The 16,407-nt window shown below is 44.2% G+C and overlaps 1 protein-coding gene across 2 annotated transcripts in view; it reads right to left on the bottom strand.

Annotated features, from left to right (window-relative positions):
* The window catches only part of LOC135260694 (zinc finger homeobox protein 4-like), a 55,252-nt gene that overhangs the window by 11,070 nt on the left and 27,775 nt on the right, over positions 1 to 16,407 (bottom strand). For both annotated transcript variants that reach the window (XM_064346127.1, XM_064346128.1), the window contains exons 5-6: positions 891 to 983; positions 541 to 671 (exon numbers count right to left, since the gene is read on the bottom strand). In XM_064346127.1, the coding sequence (XP_064202197.1) occupies positions 541 to 671; positions 891 to 983 (224 nt within the window). The remainder of the gene's footprint in view (positions 1 to 540; positions 672 to 890; positions 984 to 16,407) is intronic.

The raw sequence follows: 16,407 nt of genomic DNA, 5'->3' as shown, positions 1-16,407 counted from the left end.
CCCGCGTGCAAGTTATTTTATCGGGAAATTTAAAAGCAGTCAAAAACGATAATTGGAATAGTAACGAAAGGCAGCAATGACGTCGACCGCTACAGTGACGACTGAGTCAAAGCTAATGGCACGAGCAAATGTAGCCGAGGCTTCAAGTCACATCCCAAGGTCTGCCGACATCTTTTAAACGTTATTAACGAACATATGATTTACACGGCTTTCTTATCAGGAGATTACGGGCGAACAAAGGGGGCGAGAGCCCGTTCAATCTCAGCCGCGGTTCTCATTAACATAAACACATACTCCCACTCGAGTGCTTCCAATTGCTACCCTTTAATGTAATCCACTCACATTAAAGGATTAAATGACCTGGGCCTCTATCGGTAGCACACGACACTCGTATCCCTCGTTATATTTTTACATATTAAACCCGAATGCGATTACACGGCGAGATGGGAGACACAGAGGATGGGAAGCTGAGGTTGGGCATCGCACCGAAGCAGAGAGAAGTGCGCTCCGCTTCCTGTGACGGTGGCAAACGGAGGTCACCTGCTCGCCGCTCGCCGCCTCCTCTGCCGATTTCGGTCTCTTGGGCGTCGTGTCGTTTCCATTTTCCGGCAACAGAGTCCGCTTTCCGAGAGCCGCGGTCCCAGGGGGGTCCCTGGACTGGGTATTAATTCCTGAAAGCGAGCACGGTGGTTCAAACACAAATACTCAATGTTTTCTCCAGCATGGAAAAAAAAAAAAAAAAAACTTAATTTACATTCTCGCCGTCCAAACATGATTATAAAGTGGCATCAACTGTGACTATGCAGCTTCATATTTATAAACAGGGAGGTCAGAAAGTACAATATAAAGATAAAAAGATAAGTAATTCTTATTTTATTTTATATTCTCACCAGGTTTAGTCTTCTTGTGGACTTTAATATCCTTCTCAATCGGGTCATTTGTCGCTGCCTTGGCAGGCCCTCTGATCTTCTCATCCAGTTCCTCTGAAATTGAATAAATTTAAGGAGATCGGGTTACCTACAATCATCCATGCAAAAACACATTAGCTCTATCAAGAGTCATCTTGATAGAGATAATGTGATCTGCGATATGACAGGGCTATCAGTTCTGTCTGTTGACACAACCCAAAGTTAACCTCACGGAAATCGTTTGGCCCTGTCTACAGTAAGGCCCTGACAGGACGACTTCACAAATGGCTCGCACAGCCAACTAAACGCTTTCCCAGGGATGTTGTTCACACCAGCTGGCTTTTCCTAAATACGTAGAGACCAGAAGAAGCACAACATCCTTCATTAACCTGCTCACGCTGTTAGCCGCGGCGCTAATCCTGGGAAGCCTCTGTAGTAGCACCTCTGCGTCGGGGGCCTTTGTCTCACGCCGTCGCGTTTTAATGAATTACCGCGACCGTCCCATCGCGATTCCCCAACGCCCTAACGCCCTAACGCCGACTCGCTCTCCGCAGCCCGCTTCTGCCGCAGCACAAAGTTTTAAAAACTTTCGATTTCCGAGACCTAGTCTTTAAACAAGACCAGGTCAAAACCTAGTATATGACTGGACTGGACCGAACCGGCTGACCAATGGTGTAACTTCATCACTCAGTCACTCAGTCAGTCACAGACATTCGCATTTGCGGTCCAGCCAAAAAAAGCTTTACAAGAAGTAAAAAAAAATAATAAATACAAATTTAATTAAGGGAAAAAGACAGCCACGGGGAGTAGAAGCACCACTGAAAACAATTCCATGAGCCCCCAGTCAAAAAAACAAAAAACTGACCATTACTTGGTGAAAGGCGGCACACAGTTACTTAGCATCACGCAAGAGTTTATTCATTGAAAATTGGATTCTTTGAGCGCAGACACACGCAATTTAAGCACGACACATGTTAGTGCTCATAACAAGAGCCAACAGCCATTGTTTTGCATAAGCAGACGCTATTTTGACGTCCAAAACTAGCCTGAGGTAACCTTTTTTTTCTGCTTTCCTCTCACATTTTCTCTTCTGTTCATTTTCTCTTTTATCTTGGAGAATCTGAACTGTGTTCTGTTAGCTGGCCCGACTGAGTCATCACCCCTCCCAGCTGATAATGAAAATTAAAGGTGCCAGCTGAGGTACATGGTATAGCAATCCGCTGGAAGCATTAAGAAACCATCGAGTGTCAGGAAATTAGGTTTATTACGAATAGGGTATTTAAAGGGGCAAATCATCGTCATTATTTTCTATTCACTATTATTATTGTGTGTGTGTGTGTGTGTGTGTGTGTGTGTGCATGTGCATGTATGTGTGTGTGTGCGCATGTGAATGTATGTGTTTTAGTGTGTGAGTGCGTGTGTGTGTCTGCATGTGTAGTGGTTGAAGGAGGTAGTACGGATTTCCAGAGAAAGTAAAATTCCCAGACGTGCTTTCCCAATACATCACCACAGTGTCTGCTCTTTGCTCGACCCCGGGTGAAGTCACAAGTAATCACAGTCAAGAAGAGAGAGAGAGAGAGAGAGAGAAAGAGAGTGAGAAAGAAAAATGAAAGAAAAAGTCTGTGCTCTGATTGGGGCAGATAGACTATGCGGTAGACTTTCTCCCATCAAGAAGCACCAGGGACGGGAATTTGCAGCTCTCTGCCAAACCACAAACAAACAGTCCTGACCCCTGGAGGTCGGAGGTCAAACTGTCCTGTCTGCGTTGATTTTCTCAGCCTACCACTAGGCCTTTTTATCTGAACGGGCACACGGTCAGTGGGTAAACAGTGGTCCGAGTGCTGTTTTCAGTCCGGAGAGTGAAGACAAAGACACTTTTTGTTGCTGGAAAAAAAAAAAATTCTTTGGCCAAATAAAAGCTTCAGCGAAGATGTAACAAAATGTGCACCCAATCTTGAAGAGTGCAGAAAATACTGGTTATGTGCAAAGTACAAAATTAAATGTACCAGGCTTATCAGACATGACCCTTGGGGACAGTGAATGCATCATCTTATTATGAATTCCCAGTACAATAGAGCCATTCGGAACTATCATAATAATCACTCACTCCAATTGAGTAATTATTGCATGTAATTAACTCCTAATTATTGCATGTAATTAACTCCTTAGTTGCTCCTTAGCTCCTTAGACGCCTTACTGTTCAACAAGCACCCCAGCTAACTGTACCAGGTGGATTGAAGACACTGTGCACTTTTTGTGACAAGCTAAATTTTGATATACCCTCAAAAGCTCTGTACAAATGCCCGCCCTCCCCCCTTTAGAGTACAAATTCCACTCAATAAGGAAGAAAAGGAAGACTAGAGCAGTAAAGTCAAAGTAAGGCAGCATGAACAACCTCCCCTCCTCCGTTTAATTTTGTTTTTTTGTTTTTTTACTTTTTGTCAGGATTTGATATTTATCCTTGATCACTACGCTATAGGATATGGACTCTTGCCTTTGCCTCTGACCCAAATGGCCATCACTGTCAATATTTCCCCAGATCTGCACTCACACACAGTAAAACGCTCAGTGTTTAATTAACTCTTACAGTGTACACGTGGCTCCGATTGGACTCATATAAACTGCTAAAGACCTGAATTAACACCGGACATTCTACTGTGTGCGGAGATGAGGGCATGGCTGAGGGAGGGTGGACTGAACAGGGTGGAGGGGGTGGGGTTTGGATGAGGAGTGTGGGGAGGGGGTGGGGTTTGGATGAGGGGTGTGGGGAGGGGTGGGGTTTGGGTGGTGGGTACGGTGACTCCCAAGAGTAAATATTTTCATAATTTTATTTTTAATGCACTGTAAGCGCCTGTCTAATATTTATGTTCATTTTTGTACGTCTAAATACCCACTGCAAACAGAGGCCTTTTGGTTGAATTGAATTAAATGCACAAAACAAATAAAAACTTAAAAGTAAACTATGGCCAAAACTTTACCACACAGTGAGAAGTCAGGTAAGACTTTTATGCATTGACCATTTTGTTTCTGAATGTTTCTGTCAAAGCTCTGTATTGTCATGCAGATTTAATGTACCGAATAATTTCTCCACGCCAAGTCCTGGGAGTCGTCTTCTAAAACTGTTTCCCAGGGCAATTTTCAATTTACAGTCCAAACTTAAAAGAACCTTTGAAACTCTATCCGTCTCTGCAGTCAGTTAAAAGGCCAGGTCAAATACCTTAATGATAGCACCCTCTGTAGACCTGTCGAGTTCCCTCCCTCTCAACTCCCCCCTCCCTGTCTTTGTGTAAAAAAAAAAAAAAAAATTCAGTGCCTTTAACAAGCATTCAGATCTCTTCCAGATGCCGTTAGTGTACCGTGTCTAAAATACTAAACATCGAACCATGGCTGTAGGCCACACTTTCACACAACCACTAATTCAGGGACTTGCAAACTCCTAACCAGAAAATGTCATGGAAACGTCCATGAATCACTGTGTAAGCATATATTACACTCGCAAATACATAATTATGAGTTGGTTTTTTTTTTTTTTTTTTTTAAGGTTGACATGTTTCTTTTCCACTTGAAATGAAAAGGCAAAATGATCACAGTCCTATCTCCGGGAAAATCGATTGAACTGAAATCGATTGGTCATATTACTCATTGTGTGACAGAAGATTTCAAATAAATCGAACTGAATAACAAAGGGCACCAGTTGAAATTAATCGGCTCTTATTTAATCCTGTGATTTATTTAATATTCTTTTTTGGTTTTTTTTTCTAAATAGAGATGACCGCACAAAAATGGCTATTTGGGCAGCTTTTCAGTTTGTTTGATGGGCTGTGTTGAATGTTGAGGCGTGTTCCACCGGCAGGTTTTGGGATAACCACAAAGACTCACGTACTCATTTTGAAAAACCAGGTCATTTGAACAACTGACAGAGTAGGCGGCGTGACCAGACATCATTATTATGTGACGGAAAATCACAGGCTTCCAGGTAAAAACGCTTGTATCAGCATTGTCAGGTCCCTGCTTTGTTCTCACTACTTATTATATCCCTGGTTCCTGAACAAACCGTTCCTTGTTATTTCACATTCCTTGCCAAGTACCATCTGTGCTCCTTTAATTTGTTTTTTGGACGACACGTCAAAACTAAGAACTTATCATCGTTAACATCTCATGAACAAACATCATGAGGATTATGATGCAACTTCTGCACACACAGAAAGTCCCACTGTTATGAATTCTGTTCCCTCTGTGCAAGAATTAGAGGAAGTTCTCATTTAATGACTTCAATGAAAGGGTTACAAGGTACATCTTGGCTGATTCAAAAACAGGAAAAGTGTTGAATGAATTGCGTCGGTTGAATGATGAAATTTGACTGAATTATTTTAAGAACCAGCCATATTAGGCAAATTCATTTTCCATGTGATTGTTTTGTTCGAGTAAAGGTACTCACTGAGGGGTTTACTCAAAAGATACACAGACCATTTTTCAGTATCAAAGACGGTGCCCTTTAAAATGAAATATATACATAAAGATTCCTGAAACCATAACCGCAGCACAACTCACACCACATGTGACTCTTTGAGGGGCAATAATATCATCCAGTTAAATATCTCATCTTATTTTGTACTCCAAAACCATTCTTATTTTTCCCCCTCTGTAATCATTTTTATTATTCTATGACCTACATATATATATATATAATATATATAAAAGCTATTCACTGGTGATCTTAAACAGCTGCCTGGATACCCATTTCATCTGCATGGGTTCAGGCTGGATTCAAATCTCACACGTAATGCACGTCACAGAGACCGCCCATTCAGACCGAACCTTATTTTCAGATCTGACTGCGGTCTGGAAAAAAAAAAAAAAAAAAGGCAGCGCCGGAGCGAACGGTCATTCCGGAACGTTCAAACGGCGCACATTCCATCCCCTGCTGAAAATTCCAGCTTAAACCAGCCTAAGCTGGTCCAGCTGGTTTAAGTTGTTTTTTCTTACGTTTTTAGCTGGACAATCGGCTGTTTACCAGCTGGCAGGCTTGTATGGTCAGCCAGTACACCAGTCGACCATTAGTTTAACCAGCTTTTCCGGTCACAAACCAGCTTTGACCAGCCACAGAGCAGCTAGAAGTGTTGGAAAAAAAAACAGCTTAGATTATCTTAAACCGGCATAGAATCCCAGCTGGAATTTTCAGCAGGGATTCCATTATGCGCAGTTACAAGACCGGGGCCTCCATGATGAGCAGCTCTGGTGAGCAGAAGCTAATGAATCCGGCGGTTGTGGTTTTGTTCTCCTGGTCAGCTCCGCCCCGGCAGAGCCGCCGAAATCGCCGCGCCTCGCCCCGCTGCTAGCCACGATTAGCACACGAGCGCAACAGACTACAGCCCGTTCTCAGTTCCTCTGTTCCTGCATCGCTCCGTTGAATATTTTCATCGCCGTGCCAAGCCATGTTCCATATGTACATACTGTACTATATATTTTCCAACAAATAACAAAAACTTAAAAAATTTTTTTTTTAATAGTAGTGTGAGACAGTGCCTTCGTTCGTGTGTATGTGTGTGATTAGGTACAATGGCAGGAAGGCAGGAAAAAAAGAAATGTTCTTTTTTGACATGACACAACGTGACCTTTCCATGCCCCATTTTCTGCAGACCTGACCTCCACTGTCGGTTTATTATTTATTTTTTTAAAGTGACCCACTTCCTCTGTCTCCAGAAGGAACAGATGTCAGAACCACAGGACAGAGAAGAGAAATGTGAGACTCGCATTCATCTGCAAACTGAGTATAATAACAGTATCGCTCTTATTCCAGCCTCAACAGAATTTCCTGTTCTCCTTTTCTGTACAATAAGCCTGTTATTGTACAGAACTTTAACTTAAACGACAACATTTTTCAGGAGAAAACAAGAGTTATGACAAAAACGTATCTGCATTAAAAATGTAGATTCCTACACGTTCGTCGTCAGGTGTGCCATGGGGTCAGGGTTTGTGGAGAAAACTTCACGACTTCGCTGTTCATACTAAAACCCGCTTATTACGTGTCATTCTGGCGAGGAAAACTCCAGACACTCCAGGATAGCATCTTATTTGTTCACATTTCAGAACCAGTGATCTTCTGATAAGTCACTGAGGTTGGTGTGCAAAACACCTTCGAAGGTACGATGTGCTGCGATTGTTCGCCTAGCGAGCTGTAACATGTTCTGTGCGCCTGAATGCTGCCGCAGCACACTCGGAGAGGTAAGAGCAGGTGTTGCCCGTGATAATGACTTGGGCATGTGTGGGTCCTTTGTCCCTTCAGCTTATTAGCAAGTTTCCTGTGAAAACGAGACGATTCAAGAGAATAGTTTTTTTTTACGGGATCGAGCTGTAACTACGCACAGCTTCATAACAACTCATTTTCACAAACGATGGCATTTATTTTTTTTTTAATTCGTTTTGGTATTTCCGTGACATTTTAAAGCAGAATCTTAGCTGGAGCCACAGTCGCCATTCATTTTGAATACTGGGCCTTTGAAGGTCTGTTGATGGAATAATCTGGAAAGAACGGTCTCTTTTATTGGGTGAAAAAGACATTTCTCCAGGTGAGAAGAGAGACTAGGTGAACCATTCCATTTACTATACCATCTTCGTAAGGCGGGAAAGAAGCCAGTAACAGTGAATAATACTTGATTGCTTTACACAGTCGCTTTCATCTTGAGGTCTTAAACTGATTAGCAGAACGGGATGAATTCAGCGTCGAGTGCTCTTCCAGTCGGTCTCATCAGCAAATGGGCCTCGCTTGTTTGGGGAGCTCAGAGATTGATTAAACCTGTACCTGTGACCCTAGCCTTACCTGCTACCTGAAGACCATACAAAAGTAGCCAAAGTAGATCCATCGAGACTGAGGAAATGATTTAATATCCCAAATGCTGCCATTTAATGGGGGGGTGGCAGCCGCACAAGAATTTATCACCGATACGCAGACCCAAATAACTCTGAAAGGAACAAGGCAGGGATTTGTTAACGTTTCGTTCCTCGAACCAGAAACCTTCCCTGGGTCCAATTTTACACAGAGTCAATCACCACACATGACTTTTAAACAGTGAGCAATTATATATCCCACAGACTTTTTCATTGATTCATTACACATTTATTGATTTCTGAGTAAATGTGAGATTTATGTCAAGATAGAGTAGATGCAGGTGTTAAAAATGCCTTTGAAAAGCCGCACACAATTCCGCAATTTGCAGGACTAACATTTTTTGACAATTACTTGGTTCCGTTAAGATAGAGCATTCAAGCATGAAAATGTCCTCTGAGTTCATAACTGGCATTCCTAAAACAAATAGGAAACAACAACACAATTACGTAAAACGAGAAATCAGGCATTGAAAAAACCCGCCGCCCAAAACAATTTTAACTTCCACCCCTAGTATTCATATCTCTGCAGTTTCTCGGGTGTCACGGAATGACTGACGTCTTTATCCCGACAGCGTCTTTTTCTTTTTTTCTCGAGATCAAAGGCAGCCGTATGCAAATGCGCATGTTGGATCCCCCCCCACCCCCCACCCCCCACCCCCGGCGAGGGTCTGATCACAGAACCAGAATAATTATCTCCGTATTATGACAGGAGCAATTACACAGAGGAGCGCAACGCCATTATCTCCAATTGGAAAAGAAATGATTATGCTAATGGGGCGGCGCGTGACAGGTGGCGGGCGGGTGTCATGGCCGCCGGCCGCGGGCCCATCTCCGCTAACGGCTCTCCTCCTCGCGCGCGCGCGTCTCGGAACAATGGGAATAATCACTCCCGGCTCGCGCGCAATTAGCCGCCGCAGCCGCCGCCGCCGCGACGATTTACTGCCTCCTCAACGCATCAAAAGACGACGGAACACGGAGGTGGTTTAAAAAAAATATATATATATATATATATTAAAATAAATAAAAGGCTATGTCGTAGATTTGCGCTGACGTCTCGAACGAAACCTCTTACATTCCGCCCACTGAGAAGGACCGTAAAAAGCTACGCCGGTGTCATTTATTTGCACATTACCGACACGCTTCGACGGGCCCCATCAAGAGGTTAATGAGGGACTGGGAATGCATCCGCGTTTTATCTCTCTGCTATTGTCTGCCTCCCGCGAGCAACCCGTCTCACGATGGTGTAATATTTTGCAAAATCTTGTAGAGGGCCACATGCATTTCCAGCAGGACAAGCAGTGTCACACTCTAAAATGCATCTCATTACGTTAAAAGCAGGGAGAAGGCGCTGCGGCCAAAGGTCACACGTTTTATATTCATTCATTTAAACTAGAATTGCCCGTTGCTAATAACTAATCTAAGTTGTGATACCTCCTCTCTGTAAATGGTTTTGGGTCCTCTGAGCAAAAAAGGGTTATAAAATAATCATTTTTTATTCATCACTGTTCATAGACTTTATTGAAATTTGCTTTTATGCAATATAAAGACAAAAAAAAAAAATGTTGAGGTTGAACAGCATTGCACACTGTCTTGTGAACGGATTTGTCCAACCATGTTTGAACACAGTCTGGAAATCCATTGGTCTGTATATCCTGGAATACCCTCTTCCTTTGATATGAAGGCAGATTCCTCTCTCGGGTTCTCCAAAATCATATCATTCTAGAATTCAGAATTGTTCTCCATAGATAGGCACATGCACACACTATTATGTAAGCACCCACCTGAAGAAAAATAATCCAGAGGAATGTTTCCTTTTTTGCAATGATTGCTATATTAGCCCATTGTCAGTGAGAGAGTGAGTAGTAGATCCAACAATGCATTATCATGTCATTTTCGTTGAGGCTATCAAGCTGTTCCTGGGATGTCTATTAACAAATATGAACGCAGTTATAACATGCACACACACAATGAAAACAGCACACAGTAGTATAGAATGGTAGGGGGGGTAAGAGCACGTTACGATAATTTTGCACTGAGGTAACCTCGGCGAACGGTGAGATAACGGCAGCTGCACATCCGAAAAAGCGCCTGACGGTCGGGCCTCTTGTTTCCCGCCAACTCACCGCTAACGAAGACGTGCGTAAGCGTCCCAGAATTTCCCTACAAACAGAGCGCGCGCGGGTTTTTTTTTTTTTCTCTCTCGTCGAGAAATGCCAGTTTTTTTTAGCGAGAAGTCGGCTTCGTTGTAAACGAGTAAAGAACATTCCAAAAATGGCGCGGTGGTCATAATTCCTTCCATAAAGACAAATCAAATTGTAACTGCAAAATGTAGATGATAAATTCATATGCGTGTGTGTGGGGGGGGGGGGGGGGGGGTATGGGTGTGTCAAATGAAGGGGGAAGCATATTTCAAAACTAAAATTTTAATTAAAGTGAGCGTTATTCCACATTAAACAACAGGGAGTGTCACCCCTAAAATTTGGCCTACAGCCATGCAATGACCAGACAATTACCTTGCACTGGCAATCTTTATAACCCCCCTACCCAAACGCCAAATGTATGTTGCACTAATACGATGCATTAATAGAGTACACATACATAGAATGAACCCGTTTCTTCATGTGGTACATTTGATGAGATGAACCCAGCTGTACCTGCTGTTTAACAGGAAAAAGTAAATTTGCATTTCAAACATGTTTTTTTCTGATTTCACAATAATATGCAACTAAGTAAATTATATTTATACATATCTCTGTATGCCTGTAATCTTACTTTTATTATTACGTTTTAACTGTGCTGCAGCAAATGCACTACACCTGACTCCAAACACCAACAACCATACTTGATCTAAACTGATGTTCATTTGTAAAATATCGAAAGATTGCACAGTTGACAACTGCTTAAAATGATTCACATCTGGTGCATTTTTAGTGAATACCAATCTGTTCAGAACCTCCGTCTTTTCACAAGAGGTGAAAAGCAAGCTGCATCTCCCCCAACCATAAAGGCACACGTGCGTGCGGGAGATCTAAATGCACGGTGACAAATATAAACGTTGCACACCCGCCCCCTCCTCTCCCTCCCCCCCCCCCTCCCCCACGTGTAAAATCAGCCTAGATTAATGCCGTGTGTGTGTGTGTGTGTGTGTGTGCCGGAGATTGCGGAGGGAAATATTGTCTCCGGCAGCACTGAAGAAAGCAGCGCACGCATCAGCTGGGAGCCCTCAGGGGCTGAGCGTTAGCAGCGCTGAGCGTTAGCCGCGCTGAGCGTTAGCCGCGCTGAGCGTTAGCAGCGCTGAGCGTTAGCCGCGCTGAGCGTTAGCCGCGCTGAGCGTTAGCCGCGCTGAGCGTTAGCAGCGCTGTGCATTAGCAGCGCGCTGAGCGTTAGCAGCGCTGTGCATTAGCCGCGCTGAGCGTTAGCAGCTCGCTCGCTCGCAGAAAGCCCCCTTCGGATGCCGGTATTTGTTTAAGTGGGAGAAATCCCGCCGAGCCACTTTTATTAATTTACATGCATCAACAGAATTCAAATGAAGCAACAGCCTAGAGCGCATGTCCTACACAGCCTGAAGGTCCCCATTAAAAGCATATCATGTAGGCTACATGCACAGACATATGACAAAACCACAATTGTGATTTTTTTTAAATGATTTATTTCCTGCTCATTTTTATTCCCTGGCTTCTTTAATTCGAATGTTTCTCTATTTAGTACATCATCCACTTAGCTAGTACTTAGTACCATCTCACAAATTATCTCCACTGATAAAGAGTCCCCGTCCTAGAAACCAGAGAGCGAAACAGACAACTAACTGCACAAGCCTCCACTGGATTCAAACTGACCTGAAATGAACTGCATCCTTCATTAAAATGTCCTCTACAGCACTCGTCCTCAGGGACGTACGAGCGAGCGCTCATCCCTCTCACTGGTCCTTTTGTGAAACCGGCCAAATCAGCAACGCTTTCTTCCCCTAAAGCTTCAGGCTCTGCTCGACAATAGATAATCAGTAACTCTGATCGATTCTGAACGCTTGTATATTTTAAGCGGCACAGGGAGAGAAAAAAAATGAGCAGAGAAATGTAATAATTTAAAACAAAAAAAAAAAAAAATATTCTTATAAAATAAATAAATGAGGCTCGCCCAAATCTTGAAAATGACAGTACAAAATCAGAAGGCCAATTAAAAAGGTGATCTCTTTCCAACGAAACACTGATGTAACCGCATCAGTGAATTAAGTGGGAACGAATGTGAGGTACAGTCATCACGGAGTGGGTGTGGCCTAAACACAAAGGCACACAATGAAAGGACTGGACGGGGGGGGTGGGGGGGACGGGGGGGGGGGAGAGAGTGTCTGATTCAGACAGCCTGGCAGCCCGCATCACACGGCTGAGCGGAGCGACGAGTTCACCTTTCAGACAAAGGAGAGCGGCGCGCGCGCTCGCCAGCGGCAGGGCTAATTTGCGTCCGGCGCGCCGGCCCGGGCCGTAATGGGGCGTGTCAGTTAGGCCGCCGCGGCCAAAGAACAAACACGTCAGTGGATTGTCTCGTCTTCTCTATAAATACACTGATTTGGTTTAACAAGGAACAGGTATATATATATATATAATCTAGTTAGGTAATTGCTAGCTTGTAGCAGCATGTAGCTACATCCTACACATCGTCTCATCCCATATACCAGGGGGGTTTTTAACCTTTTCTGATCCAGAGGCCCCCCACCCAGGCTCAAAGGCAACCAGCAGACCCCCAATCACATGGTAGCAGGGGTTATATATTTTTTAAAGATTTTATATATTGGAATATTTTCACAAATCTATATAATCACTCCATATCAAGTCCGGTCTGGTCCACGTACCCCCTACAGTACCTTCATAGGCCCCCAGGGGTGTGCTGACCCCCTGCTGAAAACCCAGGCCGTATACAACCGGAAACTGGCTGAACCTCGCGTGACCAAGCACACTTCCTGCAGGGATTAGTGTTTACCGTAGCATCTCACCGGCATGCAAACTGCAATCTGAAATCAATACAAACCCCATCAAGGACAAGGAAGAGGAACAGACGGATGGCGGCGTGGGAGAAAGCGAAGGAGAGGGATAAAAGATCAACCGGAAGAGGGAAAACAGCGCAGAGAGAGAGAGAGACGGAAGTCTGCGCAAAGCCCTCTGGAAACGCGTTCGACGCCAACCGACGCCAACAGACGCCAACTGACGCCAACCGACGACGCCCGACAGCGACTCGGAAGTCCATCGGCGCCGCCAGAATTAACGCGCGTCCGCGCGCGACAGGAAACGTCTCGCAGAGCCCAAAAAAAAAGCGAAAAGGCTCCGTGCCGCGAGGAAGAGTCACGGCCGCTGCGGGTCAGGAGAACGTGAAGCCCCTCGGCCTTTCATTCGGCAAACTGCAGCCGCCGGCGGACACAAACGGTTTACGGAAACGTGAGGGAACCGTTTCTTTTTAATATCGCTCTTTTCCGAAGGGAGAGGTTACTGAAAGAACCCAGTGGAGAGGGACACACACACACACACACACACACACAGCACAAATAGAAATTCCCTGGAAAAAAAGAAAAAACACTTCACAGAGACAAAAAGGTATAAAATTGTTGGTACAGAGAATGCACAGATGCAGTTACAGTTAAGGTTGCTTATTTTTACTGCCGTTGCAAGTTTATACTATCATTTAACATCTAATTGTGAAGATTGTCTATATTACAGTAGGAAAGATATACCTGGAATATCAAGTCCTGGCTGCATATAAATGTTTCACACACTAACAAATATTTGGCACATGAATTTCTACTTCCAAGATTTTTCAAAAATTTCTGTAAGAAGTTTCCAGAAGATTTAAGTAAACGTACGGCAAGTTATGATACCATAACTCATTGTGCAGTGCACCATTTCATGTAGAATATATGACCGCGTATTATATTACACAGTCAGAAAGTCATAATTTACTTTTCCGTTGCCATTTCAAAGCAATTACAACCCCGCTCGGAATAGTAGAATCGCCTTCGCGGGGAGAGTCTCAAGGTGATTCATAACGTTGCAAGACTTTAACAAATACCTAAGCCGCAGACAAATGCGTCCAAAGTGCAGACTCATCAAATCTCAGCAGAAGTAAAGGTGGAAGCCAAACTATGATATACCACGGCGAGGACAAAGAAGCATCGAGCCAATTACTATAACAGCGTACGCGGGCACTGCGTCCACGTTCGAAGAAAAAAAAAAATTAGGTACCGTGGAAACGGTGCACATTCACAAAACCCAATTTTATGAGCGCTGCATATTTATCACATGCTGTAATAGCTTAGATCGCTGGACAGGCGGCCATCTTAGGAAGACGCCGTCCTCTCTCCTCGCCGTGCGTCTCGGAAGAGAGACAAAAGCTCCGCGCGGCCGCGCCGCGCTCTCTGAAGGGCTCGGAAACGCACCCGGTGATGACTCCGCGTCCTTTCACTCTTACAGACGGGCTTTTGTTCAGGCCCATCTCAGAGCTGCTCCACTTTCCACTAATCGCATGTGTGCGTGTGCGCGTTGTGTGTGTGTGTGTGAGAGAGAGCGTGTGTGTGTGTGAGGGAGAGAGAGAGAGAGTGTGTGTGTGTGAGAGAGAAAGAGAGAGAGTGTGTGTGAGAGAGAAAGAGAGTGAGTGTGTGTGCGTGTGTGAGAGAGAGAGTGTGTGTGTGTGTGTGTGTGTGTGTGTGTGTGAGAGAGAAAGTGAGTGTGAGTATGTGTGAGAGAAAGAATGTGTGTGCGTGTGTTGAGTGCAGGTGAGTGAGTTTATGCACGTGTGTGTGCTAGTGAGTGCATGTACGCTGGTATATTTGTGTGTGCATGTTTATATGATGCTTATTCGGTGTGGTGTGTGTGGTGGTGTGTGTGTGTGCGTGTTTATATGTATGCCTCTATTCTGTGTGTGTGTGTGTGTGTGTGTTTATATGCATGCCTCTATTCTGTGTGTGTGTGTGTTTATATGTGTGTTCCTATTCTGTGTGTGTGTTTTTGTGTTTATATGCATGTCACTATTCTGTGTGTGTATGTGTGTTTGCATGCGTGTCCCTATTCTGTGTGTGTGTTTATATGCGTGTCTGTGTTCATTGTGTGTGTGTGTGTGTCTGTGTGTGTATGTGTGTTTATATGCATGTCTCTATTCTGTGTGTGTTTATATGCGTGTCTGTGTTCATTGTGTGTGTGTGTGTGTGTGTGTGTGTGTGTATGTGTGTTTATATGCATGTCTCTATTCTGTGTGTGTGTTTATATGCGTGTCTGTGTATGTGTGTTTATATGCATGTCTCTAGTCTGTGTGTGTGTTTATATGCGTGTCTGTGTTCATTGTGTGTGTGTGTGTGTGTGTATGTGTGTTTATATGCATGTCTCTAGTCTGTGTGTGTGTTTATATGCGTGTCCCTATTCTGCGTGTGTGTGTGTGTATATGCGTGTCCCTATTCTGTGTGTGTGTGTGTGTGTCCCTATTCTGTGTGTGTGTGTTTAGATGTGTGTCCCTATTCTGTGTGTGTGAGTGTGTGTGTGTATGTGTGTTTATATGCATGTCTCTATTCTGTGTGTGTGTTTATATGCGTGTCTGTGTATGTGTGTTTATATGCATGTCTCTAGTCTGTGTGTGTGTTTATATGCGTGTCTGTGTTCATTGTGTGTGTGTGTGTGTGTGTATGTGTGTTTATATGCATGTCTCTAGTCTGTGTGTGTGTTTATATGCGTGGCCCTATTCTGCGTGTGGTGTTGTTAGCGTGTCCTATCTGTGTGTGTGTGTGTGTCCCTATTCTGTGTGGTGTTTAGATGGTGTCCTATTCTGTGTGTGTGTGTGTGTGTGTGTGTGTGTGTGTTTATATGCGTGTCCCTATTCTGTGTGTGTATGCCTGAGCCTGTGGGGGAGGGGAGTCATAATTACCCCCATAAGATCCCATCTCCTTTTTTATTTGTGAGCCATTGAAAGGACGATGATAACCTACAGGAAGTGAAAAGCCATTGTGCACGGTCCAGCCCGTCGAGCAATTTACAGCTACGCTACGGGCTAGGAAAAAAACAGCTCTCCCTCCACAGGCATAGCAATTACTTACCCCCCTCCCCTAAAATAAAAAAGTACAGCAAGCTGTGCTTGCGCAATTCTAAACTGTCTTTCAAAAACATTTCAGACACAAAAGTGGCTTTCGCTTTGATTTCAAATAAGAAGTGACTGCTGCGGGAACAACTAAATCACGTTCCAAAAATAAATATTTGCATTTGATGGCGGAACGCTCGGGGCGCCGCTGTGCATTTTTTTCCCCCCCTCTTTCGCACATTTAAATATTTCTGTTCCCTTGCCAAAAAAAATTAAAACGAAAAAAAGGGGAGAGGGAGGTTGGGTGAGGGTCACACGTCCCCTTTAATGTAAAATATTGATTTATCGGAGTGTAATTGTTCTGGAGCGCCCGGGCGATGACCCACCTTTGATCCGGTTATAATTAAAGCTGAGCGCCAGGCCCGTCGCGCTCAAATCCAAATTTTAAAAAAAAACGGCTAGTTTCGCCGCCGAAAACTTTCGCACGCGGCTCTCGGCTCACGGCCGCCTGCTTCTGGCTCCGGCGCAGAAAAAACCGAAATCTCGGGGGAACGGATTAATTCCG

The sequence above is a fragment of the Anguilla rostrata genome, chromosome 8, assembly GCF_018555375.3.
Source record: "Anguilla rostrata isolate EN2019 chromosome 8, ASM1855537v3, whole genome shotgun sequence".
NCBI classification, from domain to species: Eukaryota; Metazoa; Chordata; class Actinopteri; order Anguilliformes; family Anguillidae; genus Anguilla; species Anguilla rostrata.
The sequence above is the reverse complement of the archived record's forward strand: the minus strand, read 5'-3'. Positions and strand labels throughout refer to the sequence as shown.